At 51.3% G+C, this 23,233-nt stretch overlaps 2 protein-coding genes across 10 annotated transcripts in view; one reads left to right on the forward strand and one right to left on the reverse strand.

The window, feature by feature from the left end:
* SEPTIN11 (septin 11) overlaps window positions 1-12,801 on the reverse strand; it is a 47,777-nt gene extending 34,976 nt beyond the window's left edge. For all 9 annotated transcript variants that reach the window (XR_011048386.1, XR_011048384.1, XR_011048383.1 and 6 more), the window contains exon 1: window positions 12,717-12,801. Coding sequence is in view for 5 of the 9 variants with exons in the window: in XM_068403297.1 (XP_068259398.1) it covers window positions 12,717-12,743 (27 nt within the window). In the remaining 4 variants the exon portion in view is untranslated. The remainder of the gene's footprint in view (window positions 1-12,716) is intronic.
* Window positions 12,802-17,447: 4,646 nt separating this feature from the next.
* Window positions 17,448-19,460, forward strand: SOWAHB (sosondowah ankyrin repeat domain family member B). The gene has a single exon (XM_068404258.1). The coding sequence runs from the start codon at window positions 17,448-17,450 to the stop codon at window positions 19,458-19,460; it is 2,013 nt and encodes a 670-aa protein (XP_068260359.1).
* The last annotated feature ends 3,773 nt before the right edge of the window (window positions 19,461-23,233 follow it).

Below are 23,233 nucleotides of genomic sequence, written 5' to 3' on the forward strand. Positions count from 1 at the left end.
AATCTCTCCTAATAAAGCACAAGCCCCTACAATTACCCTTTTCCTCCTTCCCCATGCTCTGGAAACCAAGCCAGCTCGGTGCTACCAGGCTGGGTGTGCAAGGGGGACAAGGCTGGCACAGGTGTCCTTTCACTAATGGATTTCTCTCCCAACAAAAGTGCTTCTGCACTGGTATCTAGCTGGATGTCCTGGCACTTGGGAAAGACAAAGTGCCACATTAAAATCCTTAGGCTGGGAAGGGAGAGATCTCTTCAAGATCATCCAACATGAAATAAAAAATGAGTAAATAAGACATCAAGGTCCCACACTTCCCCTTCACACAAGTAGGCTCAGATGCCACAAGCCCCTGAGCCTTCAGCCAGCTGGTCTGTTTTCAGAAGCTCAGCATTTCTTGGCCAACAGTTTCAATTTTTGCTCTAGACAAAGCAACATACATATTCCAAAACAAGAAAGCCCAATGGCAACAGTGTATCAATACACAACATAAGGAAATAAGCGAAAGAAAAATATTTTTCTTTACTGTTGCTAAGTTTTATTAACACTAAGAGTTATTTTGAACAACTACCTGTAGAAAACAAAAACTCCTAAAGGAAAATACTAACAGTATTTCTATAAACAAACTTACATTGGTGGCTACACTCCAGACACTAATCAAATGCATCCTGTAACCATAAAATCCTTTTCTTATAAATAATTCTGAGACCTTGATCCAAAACCTACTATTAACTTTAGAGGGTCTAATGCTCCAGCCATACAAAGTTTATTCCATCAGGAAAACAAAAAACCCAACCAATCCACAAAAAAACAACACAAAATTCCCTCTAACCTCAGGAAGCTTAATGCACACTAACATCATCAAGGCCTGTAACCCTCTGGGCTATATGAGTGATGTGCCATTTTCCAGGTGTTCAAGAGGAAGGGGGTCCCATGGCCTTTGGCCAGCACTCAGAAGCAGGGTAAATTGGCAGGCACAGCTCTCACTTGGCCACTCTCTGAGCTCTGGACACCAGACAGAAGTCCCTTTGGAATCTCTGTAGCTTTATACCTTTTGACCTGATTAAAGTACAGAGACTTGCATCTCTAAAATGAAGGAAACTCACTTTCTAGTCATTGGATTTTTTTCCCCACATCTATTGGCCTGGAAATGCGAGGGGAGATGCTTTCATGGCAGGCAAAGGGACAAGCTCCAGGACTACGGGGGTAGCCGCAAGTGTCATTTTTCTTCCTATGCAACAGGACGTTTACTGGCAATGCTCCACTGGCCATAAACACTTCATCGTGCTTCCCAGCACCACGGCTCTGCCAGGAAAGGCCTGCAGTAACAACATGGTTTGGTTATCAGTCTCTTTCAAAATAAAAAGAGAAGACCCTCTGTGTTTGAGTCAACATTTATTTAAAAGATTACATGCTCTATGGGAACTTGGGGTCTTTAACTAGAGAACAGTGACCTTGCATTTGAGCTGGTCACTGACCCCCCATATGGGCAATGTGGTGGTTCCCACTGCTTCAGCAGTGAGCTCCCACCACCGGCACGGCGCCCACAGAGCTCCAGCAGCCCCAGGGTAAGGTGGGCAGCTCGCTGCGCTGGCCAGTTCCCTACAGGTGACAACTACAGGCTGAGCTACAATATTTCCTAGTGCCCTCTCTCAGGGGATAACACCCTGCCAGCCCCTGAGGAGTTTCTGCTTGGCAAGTTTTCATATCTGATGCAACAGCCCAACCTCCACGAACAAACCTGACACAGGAGTTTCACCCTCCCGTCTGAAGGCCATGCCTCCTCCAGCCAGTAGCTCAGGCAATGAACCACAAAACTGAGGGCTGGCAGAGGGGTAGCTATCATCTACGGTGCTCCTCAGGTATGAGGATACGCTTTGTTATTAAAACCAGCGTGAGGGGTAAATGCCAGACTTCAGTGGTGTTTTCTGCCCTGCCACGGAGCGGCTGGACGGGCAGAGAGCAAACCAACCACAATTAGTGGGAGGCAGGCACTGACCCTGCCCTACACCCTGTCAGAGGCTTCCTATCCGCATACCAGGGATCCCAAATGCCTTTGGGAGCTGGACCTTCCGCTTCTGGTATCTCAGTGCTGCTCTGCCTGCAGTGTCGCGACAGTTTAATTAAAAGCAGGAGGCTGAAAAGCTGGAAACGGGCAGGGGAGTGCTGCTGGGCTCACATCTGGCTCTAGTTCGGCGCTGAGGCAAGGCTCCCTTTTCTTCAGCTGCAGAAAAGGCCCCCAACACCAAGCTCCTGAGCCAGGCAACAGGTCTGTAACGGTACCGAGCTGCCTTTGAGCTGCGAGATCAAGCGACCCAGCGTTTGCCCAGACAGTCCAAGCTCTTGAAAGGAGGGGATTGTCTTCCCTACTGACAGAGATATTGCAAAGGCTGCTTGGGAAGAGCTGGTAGCTAAATATCTCTCCCCGTGTTGCTTCCCACTTCTTTGATGGATGCAGAGTACTCATATTTAACACATTTCTGCTTACTTCAGAATACCCTGCCTAGAGCCCAGTGCTGCTCCACAGAGGGGCCAGTCTTTAGGAATTAATTATGACACTTCCAAACATTACCCTGAGCTAATCCAATGTTGTTTTTCCTGCAGTAGGCCGCTGCTCACAAGACCATTGGCAGAGATTGGCAAACCACTAGCATTCACCCACGTGCTCGCTGGCATCACGTTCTTCCAAATTCATAAATTATTCCATGCACAGGCTGCTGCAACGTCCATCAGCTGTCGATGGAGCCCTGCTAAAAAGGTTAAACCAGAGCCAGCACCCACCCCCATGGATGAATTACTGTTGGCCACCACATTCTGCTTTGTCCATCCCAGTCATGTTTGTGCTTTAAAGCAAAGCAAAAGCACTCGGTTCCAGACTTAACTGTAATTTCTGCCCTCCTGTCAAGACTTGTGCTGTAGCAATCCATGCCACTGCTTGTAACACACTAGGGTTAAATTAAACCCACCCTTGCAGTGTTGTTGTCATACATCCCAAAAGCGAACAGAATGAATTCTCTAGCATACTACCCCGCTGCTCAGACTGCTCCCACACAGTCAAGCTAAACACACACCTAATACAATTTGAAGTCTTGCAACCTTACGAGTACAGACAACACATACTGCACTCCACTTGGTTGAAATACATAGCTCAAGGACAACTTTTGCAAAGGAAGAACTGAACATTTTGCAAGGTTGTTTCTCCAAGTAACAATAATAAGCACGAGGATCTGCTGCTAGCTTGCATCTCCTGCAGTTCCTTTATGCTGTAGCTTTGTATATTTGCATTACTCAGATTTCTTCCCCCTTAGCCAGGGTCCCATGCAGGTCACAGACTGCCCATACTAGATCCCATCTTCCAGGCTCGACCCCAACTCCTTTTTTCCCCCTGCGAGCACCAGGACGGGCAGCAGGGCACGTCAGGTATCCCTCTGTAAGCAAAGCACTGAACTGTTCAGCTTGGCCAACTATGCCAGCACATACCACGGCACAGCTGAGCGCGAGCCGACCGCGGAGCAAGAACGACTGTGACAGATGAGCAGGGGTGCTGCCGAGGGAGCAGGCTCCGCTGCGCTCTGCTTCATCCCAAGCAGCAAGGCTTTAGAGACCTGACAGAGCAGGTAAATCGTGTCACGACTTTCTGGAGCCAAAGCTAAAGATTCGGGAAGACAAACATACCCAAAGGCAAATTCAGCCTGCTCCAAGCAAGCGTTTCCTGCAGAGGACTAGTGAGTTCACATGAAGGAGCTTCCTGCTCTGACACGCTCTACAACTCCAAGCGCTGCAGACCTGCCTAGCCCAAAACTGGGGCACAATTCCCACGTGCAGCGCCTGTTCTTGCCCTTGGCTCAAGTTATTTAATGAGATACCAAAGCAAATGATCTGCTGCTGCACATTCCTTATTACCACTGCAAAGGCTGGAGGTGCAGCAGTCTCCACCTCTGCTTTGCTCAAAGCAGTAGGTAACGCATGGAGCCACAAGCAGCACTGCATGGGTTGCTTACACCCCAGAGCAGCTGGGGGCTGACAGGTAAATAATTGCTCTGGGGACCTGGTAAGGCTTCAAAGAGGAAGGGTAATGCCCAGCTCTTCCTCCCTTCCTCTCACAACTGTCCAAGAGAAAGAGCTGGGTTTGCACATGCACCGCTAAGGCTCCCACTCTGCACGCCACAGGACCAACAGAGCTCAAGAGCCTGGTCCTGCGGCAGGCCAGTGCATGTTGACCCCAGGAGAGTCAGTGCAGGCAGGAGAGGAGCCCTTCCTCGGGTGCATGATATTTTTACTCACATCTCCTTGGGCCACTCAGTGGCCCCCAAGGGTGCAAACTGGAGCATAAACCTCAAGAGCAGACTTGCACCATCTTCCTACTCGTAGTGAAGCCAGGAGGACGGCACCTATCCACCCACCTCCATCCTCCCTCCTACCATTCAGCACCACTGAACCATTTTTTAGCCTGTGTGAACTTTACACTTCCCTTCATCACATGTAAGCTGGATCACAGCTAGCCTGCCTGGATTTACACTTCTAGCCTTCTGGCTCATCCCACCGGAAGAAAACACCAGGTTGCTTGGCTAGGCTATAAAAAAAATATTGCTTTCCTCAGGTTATATCAAAACCAACAGGGCTAGGTTTGTAAAGGTGACCATGGCCACGCTATTAATTCCTCAATCACACCTTTACATCTCACAAAACAACGGAATTATGGATGGAGAAAACAAAAGGCATACCAAAATGAAGGGTTTCGTCCAGAACCACATAGCAAATCAGGAGCTGAAACACTCGCAGCATGCCAACCACACAAGCTGTAATCCCACGAGGCTCTTGTAATTAATGATCTAATAATGAATAATTGCCTAACTCCCAATGCTGAATAGCAAAAGTGCTTTTCAGCAGGATGAATATTCAGCTACCTGGAAACACAAAACCCAAGGTCCCCTGACACTACTATTTTTTGGCAATTATATCTCAGAAACCAAATTAAATTCTTCAGTGACCACCAGCTGTGCATCCCAGAAAGTAAGGAACTTCTAGAAGTTGTTTAGTATCAACTTTCAGCCCAGCATCTTCATAACTCAGAGCATCAGGAAGGGTTTCCCACTGAAGAGCTGGCCCAGGGCCAAAGCAGAGACTTTACAGGCAAGTTTTCCCCACTGTGAAGCAGCTCCCAGATCTGGTGCCACTTTCCACCTCCACTGGGCACCAGGGACTTGTGCTGCAGTCACCAAAACCCCCCACTCCCTGCAAGACCTGAGCATTTATTAGGCCTATGAGAAAGACAGGAGCGCTCTGGTGCTCAGAAGACAGGCTGGCACCAAGCACCTGCTCAAAAGCAGGCTGAAGGCTCAGAAATCCTGATGACTAACCAACCTCTGAAAACAGATTTGAGTGGGCAGGGGGAGAAAAAAAACATAAATTAGGTCAAATGCTTCTGGAAAATGCCAATTACTTTATATATAGCAGATTGGACTTGGATGTGATTTAATCTCAGCTTGCTGTTGTCAGATATTAGCCGAAATTCCCTGCTTTGCTTCGGCTGCCATATTAAAGTGCCACGTATTCAATATTAATGAGACAGATGAAACAGAATGAGGCTAGATTGGCACTTTCTGTGATAAAAGATACTTGGTGGCAGAAAAGCATTCATTTAAAAGCATTAAGGATTTCTCTTGGCTTGGAATTTACATGCAATATACAGGAAACATATTAATTAAAAATCTTCTGAGTCTATAAGCCAACAAAGGCATAATCCTTGATTTATTGTTTCTTCTGTTAAAAAACAACAGCAGCAGCAAGCTGAATTACCCGGCCACAACCAGGGAAAGCTTTACAGGTAAAGTTGCTGACACTGATTCGAGAACTGACTTCCCCCCCTCACTGTCTACAGCCTTGTGCTTACACACAGATAAGAGAATTTCAGAGCGCAGAACTCTGACCAAGAAGGAAAAAGCACAATGAGACCTGCCATAGCTCAACCTGGACATGAAACAGATTTGGGGGAGGAAAAAGAAGCAACAAACAGATGTGGTGGTGAAGTGGTGTGATTTACCACGAGAGCAAGCCACAGGAGGATCCAGCAAAATCCCTGCTCCTCTTGGGGTCTCGACACGAAGATTTGAGGACTGCGCGTATGTTCGGTCCCAGATGGCTGCGTTAAGCCTTATAATCACTGCTAGCATTTACAGCTAGCAACATACCTGCTCACAGTATGATCACCTAATCTTTCAGCTGTAAAATAATATATTTTATTGTAGGGAATATAATGAGAATCAATGAGAACTGTTTCCAGTTATTTAATTCAGCAATTTCTGAAAATATCAATCTTGACATCTCAAACTAGGCACAAAACAACAACAAAGACTACTGAAGTATCATTAGCCACGCTGTTTCCAAGTTCGTTCTGCAGATATCCAAGAAATCTAATCCTACCAATTAAAACCAAAGGAGACAGCAGAGAAAAGGAAATTCTTTAATCACATGAAGAAGCAAGAAAAGGAAAATCCAACTCCATTCACGCACAACCTCTTCATTGGCAGCCCTGTACGTTTCCTACACACATCTGGAGGATGTGGGGTAATCCACGTTATTGCAGGGAGATGCCAAGAACGACTGTCAATGATAACCAGATGCCTTCACCTTTCCAGGTTGAAAATTTCTTATTTCCAAGCTAGGCTGTTGCCTGCCAAATTCTGTCCCGGACAAATAAAGCCAGGACCGTTACTCTGCTATTCCTCATTCATCTGAAAGCTGCCAGAACTCCCAGGCTGACTCAGATTGGAGGAGATGGGTTTTCACAGGGCCTGAAAGGGGATGATTTGTGCGCTTCGAAATGCAAAGATTTGGCTGTGGCCACAAGTGGGAACCTCTATCTGAAAGGATAAAAGCAGACTCGCAATTGGGTCTCTGGTGGAGTTTGTGCTCTTGTACTTCACCGCTGCCCTGCGGAACAGGGAAACACAAGCTCGTGCTGTCACTGAGCGAGCCAAGCAAGCTGTCTGCCAAACTTGCTCCTCTCCCACCTTAATTTCCCTTACAGACAAAACCAGAGGCTGCCACCACCAGAGTGTCAGAAACTTAATTCAAGCCACGGTCATGTGCTTAAGTGAAGCATTTAGCACACTTGGTGCACTCATCACACGCCTGGCAAATAGATTCTGTCGAGTCTCTTGCTTACACAGGACATCCCACCTTACGTCGCACCCAGTGAACCCCCCAGCTACACATCCACAGGCTTTGTGGAACACCTTCAAATCCAGAGACAGCCCCAAACAATCCTGCAAATCATTCACAAAGATCCCCCTCAGGCTCCAAAACACTATTTCTCCCCTTCCACTCCCATCATGTGAGAGAGGTTAATATAATTTCTGAATGAAATACATGAGACACATGCAGATTTCCAGAAATGATTCCTATCAGAACCACTGCTGTGCACAGGAATCACTTCTCCAGAGCCACTGGCAAAGTGGGACACATCTGTGGCAAAACCAACATGTTTCTAAAACAAGTCTTTTTCTATTAGCTTGTGCCAAGTATTCACGACCAGATCTGGTAAAGAAATAACCCACCATTACAGTACTTCAATAGCATATTTCCAGCAGCTCAATCCCATCTGAAAATAAAACTGGGATGGAGAAATGGTAACAGAAAATCCATTTAGATAATAAAGATCTAAAGAAGCTACAAGCTGAGATGGAAAAACAAACAAACAAACAGCCAGCTTAAGCCTGCAAGAAAAAGATTCAGCTCCTCCACGTTTCCAGCCACTTCAGAAGCTCTAATTGCAAATTCAGATCCTAAGGCTACTCAGCCCCTTTTCTAAACAGAGGCACAGTATTTTTAAATAAGGAGTTCTCAGGATAGCTCAAGAGTTATCAATCACAGAGCTCAGCAAAATCGTTGTACTGCCATAATAAACAGCCATAACAGCCTTTGGACTACGTGTTTCATGCCAGCAGTAGGTATCACTGGTGTTGGACGAGCAGAGCACTCAGCCCCAGGGAGAAGGCTTGCAGAAGGGCTGGGTATTGCTAATGGAAAACCTCAGGGAGCTTTTCCTCCTCCTCGTGGCTCTTTCTCCACTGCCTCATGCAATGCCTACACCCGCATTAATCACAGCTGCGTATGAAAGCAGCTCTGGCTACTCCTGCAAGTGCTGGCCCACATACATCCAAACCAGGCACCATGGCATAGAGGAAGGGGAGAGGCATCCAGATGTGATGAAGCAGCCAAGAAAGAGCATCCCAAGAAACATCATCTCTCATTCCCATCTCACTGAAAGCATCCCATCGCAGCATGCAAACTAGCACTTATAATACAGGAAGAAAGATGATGATTTGGGGTAATTTTTTGTTACCACCACTTTTCGCTACGACAGCGAGACCCTGAACTTGGTTCTCTGCCTCTGATCAGGAGCATTCTCCACCAGAATTAATGCTGAACGCTAAGGGCACCGTGGTGTTTGTCTGAACCATTATTACGCATCACTTATTACAGTACGCTGGAGAGCTGTTCACAGAGCTGGAAGGGAAGGCAGCTAGGTAGTACACCTAAAAAAAGCCCCAAGTACTATTGTGGGGCCTTTTTGGTTTCTTTTTAAATCACCTGGTTGCACCCAACTGTTCTGAGCCAAAACTGCTTCAGTATCTTGTCCTGCCAGAGCCACTGTAGCTTACAGGACTGAAGCCGAGAGCCAAACCAAGCCAACAGAGAGGTTGGACAAGGCAGAAGCATCTGCCAAGTCAACACAAGACCCTGTCCCTTTGGCATCCCTCAGCATTACCTCGAGAGGAAGAGGCATACCAAGGGCACAAAAGGAGCAACAACCCTCCAATCTCTCCAGCGTGGGCAGCCAGCCAGGAAAGCCATTTCTCTCGGGGGGTGCAGCGGTGGGAAGGGGACATGTAAAACATGCCTCAGCTCTGAGTAAATATTTTACTTCTCAGATTCATGCTGCTTGCTTAATCAATCTCCATCATTATTTCAGAGGCCCTACTCAGACACTAAAATTTATTCCCCATGATGTCATCTACACAAAATAAGGATTTTCCAAGCATGTCCATCAGATCCTGACTCCAGGTCAGCTCACTTCATGCTGGAAAAGCCCGAAGCCCTGAGCTCATGGTGAGCTGGACACAATCTGCCCCACGAGTGAGGCAGTGCAGAAAACAAGGCAAGGAGGAGGCAGGTTCCCACCATTGTTAACATCAACGGGAGCAACAAGGATTGTCTGAAAGAATTTCCTACTGCAGACAAGGCACCGAGGTGAATAAAGGAAACGAAGAGTTCACAAACTAAAATACAGCCCTGTGTGCACCGCCCAGGTCTGCTTCCCTGGCACAGGCAGCTGAGCCAGGCCAGACCCAAAAAGCCACACTTGGCAGCCGACAGCAGGCGAGGAAGCCAAAACCCATGCCCCTGGCCACCTCAGCAGCGCCGGCCAAGCCCACAACATTGCCACATTCCCTGGGAGGAGCATCCGCAACCCCGCCACGCTCCCTGGAGGATACCCGGCAGCAGGGACAGCTCAGCCTGGCAGTTAACTTGGAACGCACGCTGCAAAGTAGCCATGGCACTGCTGACCTGTGTCTGGAGCAGGACAACCCACTCCCTGCCCTAGGGTCCATCCCCGACCCGCCTCACCCCCCAGCCTCTCTCTGTCTCTCTACCTGCAACAGCTCTTCTCCCACCTTCATCAGGGAATATGACCAGACACTCAGCTAGCAAGAGCACAGAAACACAAAGGTCTATCCCCTTAGAGCTCATGTCACTGTCTAAAATCAGTGGCCCTGCTCCACCCACCAACACGCAGGGCTGTGGCTTTCCAAAGGTGCTGCCCCACAGCTCTTGCCCACCCCAGCGGGCATTAGTAGATCTGTTGCTCAGAGAAGGACAAAGCATGTAGGTTCTTCAGCTCCATTAGCCCTGCTCTACCTTCTTGTCTCTCTCTTTCATTCCCTTCCCTCCATGGAAACTGGCACTCTCTCATTATCAAGTATTTTTAAAACAAATGGAAGAATACACTGTGCTGTTTTAATCTCTCAGGTAATGTTCTCCATGGCACCCATGTAAAATTTGTATTCCAGTTTCATTTTCCATCAATTTCTGTTTGACTTGAAGGGAAGTATATGTTAGTGTACATGTGTGAGTAAACGTTAGTTTTGCTCCTTTAACTAGACCAAGCTATGATTCTGTAAACATCTAGGATAAACAAAGAGAAGGGTAGGGAGGCCAGAGCCCTCTTCCATGCTCTGAACTCCTGAGAAACCACCCAGCACTGGTCAAGATGCTGGGAATTACCCAGGAGGAGGAAGCGGGTCCCCTACCTAGCACATCTCAACAGTTTCCAGACTGCAAGAGGCTTACCTCACACCGAGCCCAGAGAGAGCCAGCACAGATGACCATCTGCATCCTTTCACCCCAATGTATGTTCAAGCACATGCATGGCTTTCATCAGCTGAGAGGTCCCATGGCAGCTCCTGGCACCAATCCTGCCAAGCCTTTGCTTATGCATGCCTTTACATCTACACACCGAGATCAGTCGCTATTAAGTCAAGTGAAATTACAGGCAGTACGTTACACATGTGCCTTCCCATCTGTGGGATCAGGGCCTTCAAAGGAAGGCCGCCCATCCTACCACAACACACCCTGCTCGGCTCCAATTAAACACAGACACTTCAGAGCAGTTCGCTCAAGTCATTTTTTATGCATGCTTTTACAATTAACATAATGTCATATCCGGCCAGGACGTGAAAGGTTGTGACTCAGGAATGTTATCAGAGTTTTAAGTCAAATAAACTCGCTTTTCCTTTCATTCTTCCTTTAATTCTACCCTCACGCTCCCTCCAACAAGACACATACCACTCAGAGCCCTTCTAAAACATGATTATTACATTGAAAGCTTGATAGGCAAACGTTGGTCAGCCTTGCCTTGCTCTGCTGTATAACAACTATTTCTCCAGACTCCCTACCACCCAGCAGCAGCATGCAAAGCGGTAGCAGAGAGGATTAGATAAGAAGGTATACGAGACAATACGCCCCCAACACCTACTGAATAACAGCCCACTGTCCTTTCTTCTCTTATCACCCCAGGATAAGACAACTCTTCTCCCAAAAGCACCGACCCTGGAGGATGAACGCTCTGCTGACCAGCTGCTTACGAGGAATCTGAGTGCCCTCATCCTTCCCTCCCCACACGCACGTGCTGCTTCTGCTGAAGGATGCTTTATTCTGCAGTCAGTCTCACTGGACCACACTCGGCCACATACAGATGTGAATTTATTTTAACTGGTGCAAAACCCCCTGGGGCTGTTGTTTTGGGATTGCTAGTGGGCTTCGATTAACCAAAAATATGAGAGGCTGAGTACTGGCATCAGTTTAATATAATGACAGAAAAATAAAGCAAAACACATACAGAAGAACAAAAGGCAATCACGTCTCGCAATAAACCACGTTCCCGAGTCTATTCATGTTGCAAGGCTGCTACTCCACACAAAGCAAAGCGGCTCTGCTTGGCAATACCCTTCAGCCTGCCCTAAAAACCAGCTCAAGCAGTGATTTCAATGCATCTTCTTGCACCGAAAGACAAACTTCAATTTCCAAGCATGCTTTAGACCTTAAGATCAAGGAATCGCTTCATAAGCAGCTTTACAAACAGCTGGTATAATTTATAGGTATTCTGTTAACCAACATCAGCTCTTATTTTGCTTAGCAGCATAACTTCCCCACCTCCAGTAACACCAGTAACCCCATCTTTATACATTCGCTTCGCCACATCAGAGGAACCATAGAGCCCCGCAGATCCATAAGCGCTTAATAAACGCTAAAAGAAACTGTCTCATCCCGATCACATCTTGAACACAGACCATCCTCTCATTGTGAGAAGGAGCCACATTCAAGTCCTCCGCTCATGGGCAACATCTGTTTTACTCACAAGCACTGAAAAAGTTACTGGGAAGTCGGTCAAGTCTCTCTCCCTCCCCCGGCCGATGCACAAAAGTGCATTCAGGCTGGTCATGGTGGAGTTTCATTCACGTTTCTGCAAGCTGGATGCAAGAGAGGCTTTTTTTTTTTTCCGGGAAGAGCATCTGTTAGTTTTTGTGCGTTTGGGTTTTGTTTGGCTTTTTTTTTTTCCTCTATAAAAGGGGAAATCCTTTGTCTTTCTCAACCTGAATATAAGAAACTCCCGGCCACCACGTCCCCAGAAAAACGGTCACGCTGGAAGATGCCCCTGCGAAGGCTCTCGCCGGGATTCCCATGCCTCGCCCGCCGCAGCCGAGCCTTTCCCCAGGGGCTGCGGGCACGTCCCCGCCGCCCCACTGCCCACCGGGTGCGAGCCACAGCCCTCCCTGCTCCCCAGCGCTCCCATCCACGGGAACCGGCGGGGCCAACACCCGCCGCAACCCACCGAATGCAGCCCCGGCCGGAGCAGCCCGGGGACCACCGCCGGTGCCTCCCCGCAGCCCAACGCCAACGGCTCCGGGAGGAGCTGCCCGCCGCCGGGCCCGGCCCCGCTGCAACAAAGCGCCGCGGCCCCAACCGGGGGCGAAAAAGTTTTGCGGGGCCCTCCCCGCCCCGGCAACGGGCGCAGGCGGCGGCGGCGCCCCCCCCCCCTCCGCCGCTCTCCGCGTTACACCGCGGCACCGCACCCCTTCAACCCCCGGCGTGGCATCCCCGGCACCGCACCCCTCCGTGCTTGGGCAATTCCCCCCCGCATCGCCCCCCGCACGCACCGCCGGTCTCCCCACGGCCACGGCCATCGCGGTGCAGTGCGCTGCGCTCCCCGCCGCCGCCTCTGCGCCGCCTGCTAGGGCTGCAACATGGCCACCCGGCGGGGAGGGCCCATGCGCAACGCAAAGGGGCCGGGCGGCGAGGCGGGACCCCCCCGGCCCTCCCCCGGGCCGCCGGGCGGCGCCGCCCCGCCCGGGGTACACCGAAAGCAGGCTGGAGCCCGGGGGGGCTGCGCTCCATCCCCAGCGGTAATTGCAATTAATCCCTCTCTCAGCGCTGCTCTGCCCCGCGGCCCGGCTGGGGAGGGGGAGCCCGGTCCGCTCCCTGCCCGCACCCCCCCAGCCCCGCCGCTCGTACCTTCACCTGTAGAGGGTGACTCTGTCCCCAGCCCCACAGCCATGGGGGGGCAGCTGGAAGAGACACTCAGCTGCTCCGGGGGCCCTGGCAAAGAGGTGGCCAAGCAAGCGACTGGCAAGGTCCTCCTGCCACCCGTTTGGTCAAGGAGGAGTGTGGGAATTCAGCAGAGAGATATTTATGAGAGACAGAAGCTCCCACAGCTGTGGCTGTTTGCCAACAGGAGCCCCTAATGCCCTCCTTTAAGCAAAACCAGCCACCCCCTTCCTCTTGTCTCTCAGCTCTCCCCTCTGCCAACGCATCCCTACTGTGGTTTTAAACCAACTGGGTACACCAAACAAGTCATGCCCCCGTGGCTGGTTGCTCTCCCCCTCCAGTAAATGATTTCCAGGATGAAGTCTAGCACAGCTGCCTCCTTGCTGCTCCAGCTAGCAAAATCCTTAATATCCTCATGTTAAGCATGATCCCCCTTTACCTGCAAAGATGGGAGTCTTAGGGCTAAATTCAGTTCTGCTCCCAAGCCTTCACCCAAGGCAGCAATGAAAGAAGGACCTGCTGGGTCAGATCCTGCAGCATTTTGCAAGGCACAAAACCCCAAGAGGCTACAAACAACAGAGACCTTGTTCACCACACACATGAATGACATGTTGAATTAGACATATCAGAGCTACCCCTCTGTATAAACACCCACAGAAGCAAAACAAAAAAGCCCAAAGGATAAAAGCTAAGAGCACCTCCTCCAAGTAAATGGCCCTGGGTAGTAACAGACCTCAGGGGGACACTCACTGCTCGTACACCCTTTAACCTAAAGCTTTTACCTTTTCACTCCAAAAGCCGTTTTTGTACCGCTATGAAGAAACACGTGGCTGTAGAGGGCTATGAAGTCCAGGCACTTCCTTCCTGCAGCTCTTTTTATGGTGTTTTGAAGGACTCAGGAGATTCTGTTTGAGAGTGGTCACCCATGCCTGCTCCCCCAGACTGAACAGGAACCCAGGGAAGCGCACAAGCATTAAGGGGCACTGCTCCTCAGCTGGGCTGAGGATCTGCACCTGGGGCAGCAGCCCTTAACTGGGCGCAGGTGCAGCCATCATTAGTAAAGCTGCTACACCAAAAAACCCTGAATGGGTTTCTACCAGTAAAATTTTGCAAGCACAGTTGACACGGTGCTTTTATTATAGTAACGTGCTAGGCAGTACTGCTAACATCCATTGGACTCTTGTTCTTACTCTTGTAGCACATTCCTCCTGCATGCACAGCTCCAGGTGAGGAGGTGGCGAGCACGCCTGTGCTGGGACATGTGCTCTGACCAGTGCAGCCTCTGGTGGAAATCTGCTGATCATAGCTGAAGAGTTGCCTGGTTGCACCTGGGGGTGAGGCAGGCAGAGCTTCCCCTCGTCTGAATTAGAGGCACCCACGACATTCCTGCATCAGTGTAACCCAACTAATGCAAAGATCTTCTACATTTGCAAAACCATCATGTGACTCACCGTGTCCTTCCATGGCCTGAAGCTGGGAGAGCTGTGTTTTCTCCACGATACTCATGCACACAGACCTTCCTGGGTATGGCTGTTCATGCTGAAAGAATGGGGGAAAAAAAAAACCCATCAAGACAAAGAAATGTGCAATATTTCTAGCTCTCAGCTAGCGTAGTTCCTTGCATTCCTAGTGTTCAGCGGGAAGAAGCAGACCCTTCGCTCCTGAAAGTTTCATGACTGCTGCTAAAAATCGGTACCCGTGCAAAGGGAATTGCCAGTCCCCCATTCCAGAGCCCCTGTGGGAACAGTTTCCCTTTTTCCAAGGCTGTTTTGCATCATTTTGCAGACAGGGCACATCAATGCTTTAATAACCGTTTGTGTCAGCTGCAGGGAAACGTGTCAGTTTACATGGGATGAGAAAATACACAAGTAGACACAGAACTTGGGTTAACTTACCTCTGGTTGAAAAACAAACACAGGTATGTAGCTCCCTAAAGGCAACATCTTCTTGCACAACAATACGAAGCTACGAGACTAATTGGTGGGCTTATTTTTTTGGTAATGTTGAAGTAATGCTTGATCCTGCCTCCATTTTGTGATTAGCACTACTCACAACTTACATTTCACCCAAAGAATCAAGAGACCTGCAGCAGATTTTCCATGTGCCTACAAAGGGTATCGACAGACAGCCATAACCCAACAGGTTACAACCAACCACCGTGTTGTTGTCCATCATCCGAGCTACCCAGTAAGTAACACGCTCCCAGCCAGCAGTGATGTCAATGAGATGTGTTAGTTTACCCCATTTCACTCAAACCAGCTCAGTGAGGCTTTTCCAACCTCAGCATCAGCATTCAGTGCCGGTCTCAGTCCTGCAGGAACTTCAGGGAATGCTTCATGTTACCTCAGTGTGTTTCACAAGTTCAAGAAAAAAGATTACAGGGCGAGAGGTGACATTTCTGAGGAGAAAAACCTCTATTTTTTTTAGTCAAAGCTAAGCTTATAGTAAGCAAGATAATACCTCCAAGGGTGTTTAAATGAAAATACGGTATCATGGAAAGCCTCCTGCTTATGCCTTAATCCATTAAACCAAAACAACACTTTGATAGCAGCGTTATCATTTGCCGCTGTTATTTCCTTGGATTTGTTATCTTCACCATCTACCCTCCTATTTGTGATCACAATTATATCATTATGCTCCGTTCATTTAACCTCAACTGCTTCCGCTGAGAGTGTGCTGCTATCACAGAGCTGTGACTGCAATTCAGGGCTCGTCAGAAGAGGGAGAAAGGTATTTATGCCTTGAAAGCATGTGCAAAATGATAAAATATTAACACGAACCTTACCCTTTCCCCAGCACCTGCACCCTACTCACATGAACACCACTCTCCTACAATATACACCACACAGAAAACCAAGAGCAGGTCGCCACCCAAGCGACCCAAATCTTGGCAGGCTGGAAAACATTTCTGATACATTGCCTAAACTGTAACTTCTAACCTAGAAACTTGAAAGTTTCTTTTAGGGCTGCTCCCACCACTCCAAAGGTTACAGTTTAACAGCCCTGCAGCTCCACTGGGCAATTTATCCTGCAAACTGGCGTGATGTCGTACTGTGGCAGAAAGAGATGGTTTAGAGTTAGCAACCCAAAAGCACAGACCTGGGTAGCTTGCTTACTTGAGAGCGACAGCAAGACACAGTCTTGCACGTGTTTGCAGGGTCTGAACCTGAAAAGTTATCCTAAGGTTTTGTGTTACCGAAACAGAAAGCACAAGCCTGTACACACCATCTATTGCAGTCTCTGCCCGGGGTTTGTGAAGGTTGTGTACACTTCTGGGTTTGCAGGAGGCTGGAGGATATTCCAGCTGCCCAGATGACAGGCAACTAAAAATATTTATGGTTACTCAGAAGCCTACAGTAGACATGATTTCTGGAGCGTGACTTGGAGCCTGATCCAGACCTCTTTGAAGCCAGTGAGCCCATAGCAAGCTCAGTCCCCCCATGCCTCTGTTCCCTGACTGGAAGACAGAAAAACCATCACACTCTCTGTCCCACACTTTCCATCCACTGTTCAGTCCCCAAACTCCTTGGGGCAGGGGCTGTTGTTTGTCTGGTGTACACAGGGCGCGTTGCCCACTGGGGCACTGAGTTTATCCGTCCCTCTCATCAGCAACACAACAACATCAGATCCCCACTCTAGTACAACGTGCGTCCAACCTACCTCAGCCACGCAGTGAGCACAGAGATGACGTGAGATATAATGTGACTTCAGGCACTGTTGGTATTGGTGTGTGGCTGTCGCACACAGGCACAATCCTACGCACTTGTAGTAACAACTACCCTGAACCACATCACACTCACATATCTTTGTTGCCAGTTTTCCTAAGTCACAGAATCGCAGGGCTGTGCGGGTTGGAAGGCACCTCTGGAGATGGTCACACGGAGCAGGACTGTGTCCAGTGGTGCTTTGAATGTCCCTGAGGATGGAGACCACAACCTCTCCAGGCAACCCGCTCCAGTACTTGACCACCCTTGCTGTAAAAGAGTTTTTCTTCACACACAAACAGAATTTCCTGCATTTTCATTTGCGCCCATCACCTCCTATCCATTTGCTGACATAAGGACTGAGAGAATCCTCTTTCTCCCCACCGCCAGCCCCTCTACCCTGCTTCCCTCCTTCACCGCCGCTCTTTCTCACCACTGTCACCCCAGCCCCGCAGCCCCACGGGCCGCCACCCCGGGCCAAGGCAACCGGAGGGTGGCGGCCCGGCTGCGAAGGAGGAGGAGGAGGAGAAGGAGGAGGCGGAGAGGCCCGGCGCGGCAGGAGGCGGGTTTCCCCGGCACGGCACCTGGGTGCAGCGCCGAGCACCGACGTGCAGCACGGAGCACCGGCAGCCCCGGAGCATGGCACGGGAGCTGAGCCAGGAGGCCGTGCTGGACTTCCTCTGGGGGGCCGGGGGCCGAGCCCCCAACACGGCGCTGCTCCGCCACTTCCAGCGCTTCCTCCGCGACCCGGCGCTCACGGAGCAGCAGCGCCGGGAGCGCCGCGAATACTTCAAGAGCCTCGTCAATTCCCTGGCCACCGTCCACCCCGCCGCCGCCCCCGGCGCCTCCAAGGACATCGTCCTCCGCCGCAGGTACCGCGACCTCCTCGATGAGGAGCTGCCGCCGCCGGAGGAAGAGCACGAGAAGGAGGAAGAGAAGGAGCCGCCGCCGCCGCCCCGACGCGACCCCGACCGGCGGCGCGGCCCCCCCGGGGAGGCGGCGGAGAAGGGGCGGCCGGGCGGGGGGCAGCCCCCGGGGGGCTGCGCCGCCCGGGGCCGCGGCGGCCCCTGCTGTGAGTGCCGCCGGGCGCGTCGTGCTGCCGCCGCCGCCGCCGCCCCGCCGGGCCCCGGGGCGCCGCCCCCCGCGCAGCCGCCGCCGCCGTACCGGACCCGGCCGCTGTCCTCCAGCCCCTGGGCGCTGCACCCCGACGGGCCACCCCGCTCCCGGCCCCCCGCGCTGCCGTCGGGTCCTGGGGCTCTGACCCCCGCCGGGCCGTCACGGTCCCGATCACCACCGCCCGCCGGGCCGCCCCCGTATCGGACCCTGCAGCCGCCCGCTGCCAGACGGTCCCGGTCCCCACCGCTGCCGCCGGGGCCCGGGGTGCTGCCTCCCACGGAGTCAGCCCCGTTCGGGTCCCTGCCACCACAACGCCCTAAACGGCCACCCCCAACCCAGACCCTGCCACTGCCATCGGGCCCCAGGGTGCTGTCCCTATCCCGGTCCCCGCAGCCACCCCTCACCGAGCCGCCCCCATCCCGGTCCCCGCTGTTGCTGTCCGCCCCAGCGGTGCTGCCCCTGTCCCGCTCCCTCCAGGCACTGCCTGCCAGCCCATCCCCACGGCTTTTCTCACGTCCAGATGTGCTGCCCTCCACCAGGCTGCCCCCAGCACAGTCCCGGTCCCTGCAGCAGCTCCCCACTGGGCCATCCCCACCGAGGGGATCCAGGGTGCTGATCCCCAACGGACCAACCCCATCTCAAGCCCTGCTGCTGGACCCATCCCCAAACCTGCCACTGCCCCCAACCAGGCCACTCTCCTCCCAATCCCCACCACAGTCCTCCACCCAGCCACCCCCTGCCAGGCCACCCCCATCCCAGTCGCTGCTGCCAGCACAGGGCCCCGCAGGGCCCCAAGCCCCAGAGAGCAGCCCCCCAGCACCACTGCCTGTCTTCAGGAGCATCAGGTGCCAGCTTGCTTTGTTGGAGATGCAGGGCATCCCCCCATCGCTGCCAGATGACTGCGGGCAGCAGCCCCGCACCACGTCCTCCAAAAGCTCCCTTAGGAACGTCACAAGCCGGGGGCTGTCGGTGCCACTGGGGCAGCGGGAGCACGCCTGGCTGGTGGCAGTGTCAGCGGGGTGCTGGGCCCAGGTGCGGGGGCTCTTCCTGGAAGAGCCGGAGCTGGCCCTGCAGCGGGACTTCATGTCAGGCTTCACAGTCCTGCACTGGCTGGCCAAGCACGGCGATGGGCCAGGCCTGCAGGAGCTGGCAGTGGCAGCGCAGCAGGCCGGGCTGGCCCTGGACGTGGATGCCCGCTCGGGCTGCGGGTACACTCCGCTGCACCTGGCTGCCATACACGGCCACCAGCTCGCCATCAAGGTGCTGGTGCTGCAGCTGGGGTGCCAGGTCCAAGTGCGGGACAGCAGCGGGCGCCGGCCCTGGCAGTACCTGGGCAGCTCTACCTCGGGGGAGATCTGGCAGCTCCTGGAGGCACCTCGCGGCACAATTATGTTCCCCACGCAGCCCCTGGCCCGCAGCGTGTCCTCTGTCAGCAAGGTCTCGCTGTCTGCTGGCAGGGCAGCGCTGCCTGCCTGCCTCAGGCCGCAGCACGGCCGGGGGGCAGCATCCCACCGAACGGGCAGCGAGAGTGACTGAGAGACAGCCCCCTGGCAGGCCCTGCCAGTGGACAGGGACCTTGGTGGCCATCCCGCAAGAGGAAGCCAAGCAGGCAGAAAAAAAGCTGTGAAACATTGAACCTATTGAAGAATGTACTTTTAAATTAATCCAATGAACCGTTGTCTGAGCCTCTCTGCCCTCCCTCCCATTTCTCGCTCTTCCACCTGTGAGAGGATGCAATGACTCTGTTGGAAGCAGGCAGAACCCTTGGTAGGCAAGTCCTACGTGCCCCACAGGGCGGGCACCAGCTGCTGGGTGCAGCCATAACCACCAGCATTAGTAGGACCATAGGTTTGGGGTCTCAGACTCAGACTTCACTAGGTGTGAAGCTTGCAGCCTGGCCCCAACCAGGGTGGAGTGCTTGCTTTTGCTTACAGCAACAGATCGTTGCTGGTCCTGGGGTTTGCAAAACAACTTGTTTACACCGCCTAAAGTCTGGGGAGTAGCTAAGACTGCATCCCTTGTTAATCCCAGCGGATTAAGGATGAGTCCCGCTGCTAAAAATGCAGCTGATCAAGGTCCAGCCTTCCAACAAGAGTCCTCAGAGAGCGACTGGCTGTGGCAGAGGGCGGCTGGACAGCCCCGAGTAGAGGAGGGTGTAACACACCCACGCCATTTCTCAGCCTGCCGTGCCCCCCAGCCCATGCAGGAAGGAATGCAGGGCAGCACTGCAGCCCCACTCCTCCCCACGACTGCCCCGCAGCACCGATACCACCCCCTCCTTCCTGCACCTCCTGTCCCTTCCCTCACACCGCAGGACCACAAAGTTAATCTTGCACCTCATCTGGCTCTGCTATAAATCCTTTATGAAGGCAGAAGAGAGCTAAGATACGGGAGACAGGGGTATGTCCCGGCCTGGTTGATGCTACTGCTGCTGGGTGACCCCAGCTATAGGACCAGTGGGTGTCGGAGCTTGTGAAACTAGGGCTGCTGGCCCTGCTTCAGTGGGACGCTTTGGGGCAGACCAGTGCAGTAGGTGGGACTGCTCATGTATGTGAGGCATGTCCTAAATGCCTGCAGTTTCAGGGAGGAACGGGAATCAGGGCAGCAGAACCTGACCCTTGCATAACACGCATGCTGGGGAATGCCTCCAGTCCTTGCTCAAGCACTAATTGAGGTTTCCACTTTGCTTGGGGTTTATTGGAGGGAGGAACTCTTTCCCGCGGAAGGGAAGCTACTCTGCCTGACTCTGTGGCCACAAAAGGTTGTGGCCTTTTCCCAGGCTGGTTTTCTCCTTTTACAAGGGAAAGAGCTCAGTAAACCACGGCAGTGTCCTGTGAACGACCGTTCCTCTCTCAGATCCAGCTACGGGTTACAGCCTAGATCAGCACAAATGCACTAAGTGGCTGTTGCCTGGTAAAGTGCTCTTCCACCACACTCAGAGCCATTACCACAATTCACACCATGCACCAGGCTCCCTTGCTAAAGCCTTCCATGAGCCTTGGCTACAAGCTCTTACAAGGAACCTGCTGACAAGGGTATCAGGGATGCCACCAGAGCCTTCGTGTACAGGGAGCTTCAGGGCACAAACCCCAGATGAAAGCAGTTTGTGAGCTGACTAGAGCTGTCTGGTGGGGAGCATACTTCTGCTCCACAGCCATCTACAGCTTCCAAAGAATAAGGTTTTCCCCTTACTATCTCCGGTGTTTCAAAGACGAAGGAGGACAGTGCTACCTTGGGATTCTCATTTTACAGCCTTTCCATGACCTTTCTCCGTGACACAAATCTAAATAGCACCTTTTTTTCCTGCATGTTGCAGACCTTGTTTGCCACCTTTTCCAGAGCAGTTTTCTCTCCCTAGCAGTGTTTAGTACAACAGTCTAACAATCAACTGTGAAATCATTTTGTGACCATTGCTCACCTGTTGAGATGACACAGACAAACTGCTTTCTCCAATTTTTAAATTATAAAGCAACCCCGAAGAAGTCAGAAACTGCAAAAAACCTTTCCCTACTGGGATCCAGTGTGCATTCACTCTGATTTATCACCCTAGGATTACTTAGAAGTTCTTGGACTGCAACATTGGTAATACTGCACAGCTCCCACACCACACTTTTTAAAAGCAGCCAGTCACTGCTTGTAGGAATAACCACTCTTTCAACCCACAGAAAGCCTCATCCTCCAAGTTTTCTGCTGGTGAAATAAGCAGCAGACAGGGTGAAACCCATCTTTAGCCCATTGTGGAAGGCAGGACCAGATCTTTCATCAGCCGTGCCTGGAGGAATCACACGGCTGCCCTGGAGCACCAGGCAGGCAGGGCGATGCCAGGCATGACAGGTCCAGTCCCCCAGGAATAATCCACCCCTGGACACACACATGCAGCCTGAGCATCTCCATTTCAAAGCGCTCCCGACCTCCTCGCTACTTACTTGTCATCCTGCCCGGCCCCTTCCACACCCGTGCAACGCTGCTGTTTCCTCATTGCAGGTGGACGTGGCTCCTTGCCTCACACCCAATCCAGGCATCTGATTGTGCACCACCCTGCAACACAAGACGTGTCACAGATTAATGCACAGCAGGACTCTGCCCTCTCCTCTCACTACTTTTGAAAACACACCTCCCATTTGTCGGCTGCAGGTGATAAAGTCCATCCCTCTGCTCTCTAATGCTTATCTCTGACCAACTCCTTTGTACTCTGAAAGCCATGTCCTTCAAAGGAGTGGGGTGTTTTTTCATGCAGTAGCCTTTGGCCACCACATACTGTCAAGCCTGTGAACTCCAAGCCTTACAAAGTTCTGGCGAAGCTCAGTACCTCCCTTCTCACCCCCTCCGTGCTCCTGGGGCACGTGCTTTCGCACCCACTCATCAGACTGCTGACAGCAGACAGCGCAGCAGAGCTGGGTGTTGGTACCCAGTTGGTCTCTTAAGGTCTCAATTATGTTCCCAAATCCTGGCTCTGATCAGACTCACACCGCAGCCTTTACTAACAGAAGTAGCACAGGTGAGCTGGCAATCTGATGTGATTGCTCAGCTATTAATGAAGTCTCTTTGTTAATTACCAACCATCCTTTACGTGTAGGGTCTTTGTCACTTAAGCCCAATAGAATGGCTTCTCAACTCACAGGACTTTGCAAGACTAGCACTTAAATTAGCAATTATTTATGCTGAATGGGGACTTAAATAGTTTACACACAACTCTATAGCAAGAAGAATGTCTTTCACGCTTTTAACAAGTAATGAGACAACCCCAATTGCTACTAAATATTGTTAAAACCAGAATTTCTCATGACTACATTTACTGCAAGTAGTACCAGATAGCAGGTTGGCATGGTGGGTTGTACAAGAAGAAAAAACCCTAATTAACTGTACAATTTTCTTCAGCCTAAGTTTCCCTATTAAAATGAAAATTGTTAGCCCTTCAGGGGAAAAAACTACTGTCTTTGGAGACTGAGTCATACTGGAAAGCACTAAAAGTTGAATTCTTACTTCAGCTAAATTAATATCTCTCATCCCCAATATGAGACTATTTAAGCAAACAAAATTTGTTTTAGCATTAATAAGAAGAGAGAAAAATATTTTAAGAGATCAACTTAAGCTACTCTAGTAAAAATGTTTAATGATAATGTATCAAAACAAGCTACTAAAACACTTTTTTTTTTTAAACATACATGAAAAACATTTACAACATTAAATTGTTTTACTTCAAAACCAAAAACTATTGAAACAATCAAAAATAGTCGCACCTCAAAAACTTCTAAGAGTATTTAATAATGTTCTTTCCTGGTCTACCCACTCCCAGTCACAGATATAAC

This window comes from Nyctibius grandis, chromosome 6 (assembly GCF_013368605.1).
Source record: "Nyctibius grandis isolate bNycGra1 chromosome 6, bNycGra1.pri, whole genome shotgun sequence".
NCBI lineage: Eukaryota > Metazoa > Chordata > Aves > Nyctibiiformes > Nyctibiidae > Nyctibius > Nyctibius grandis.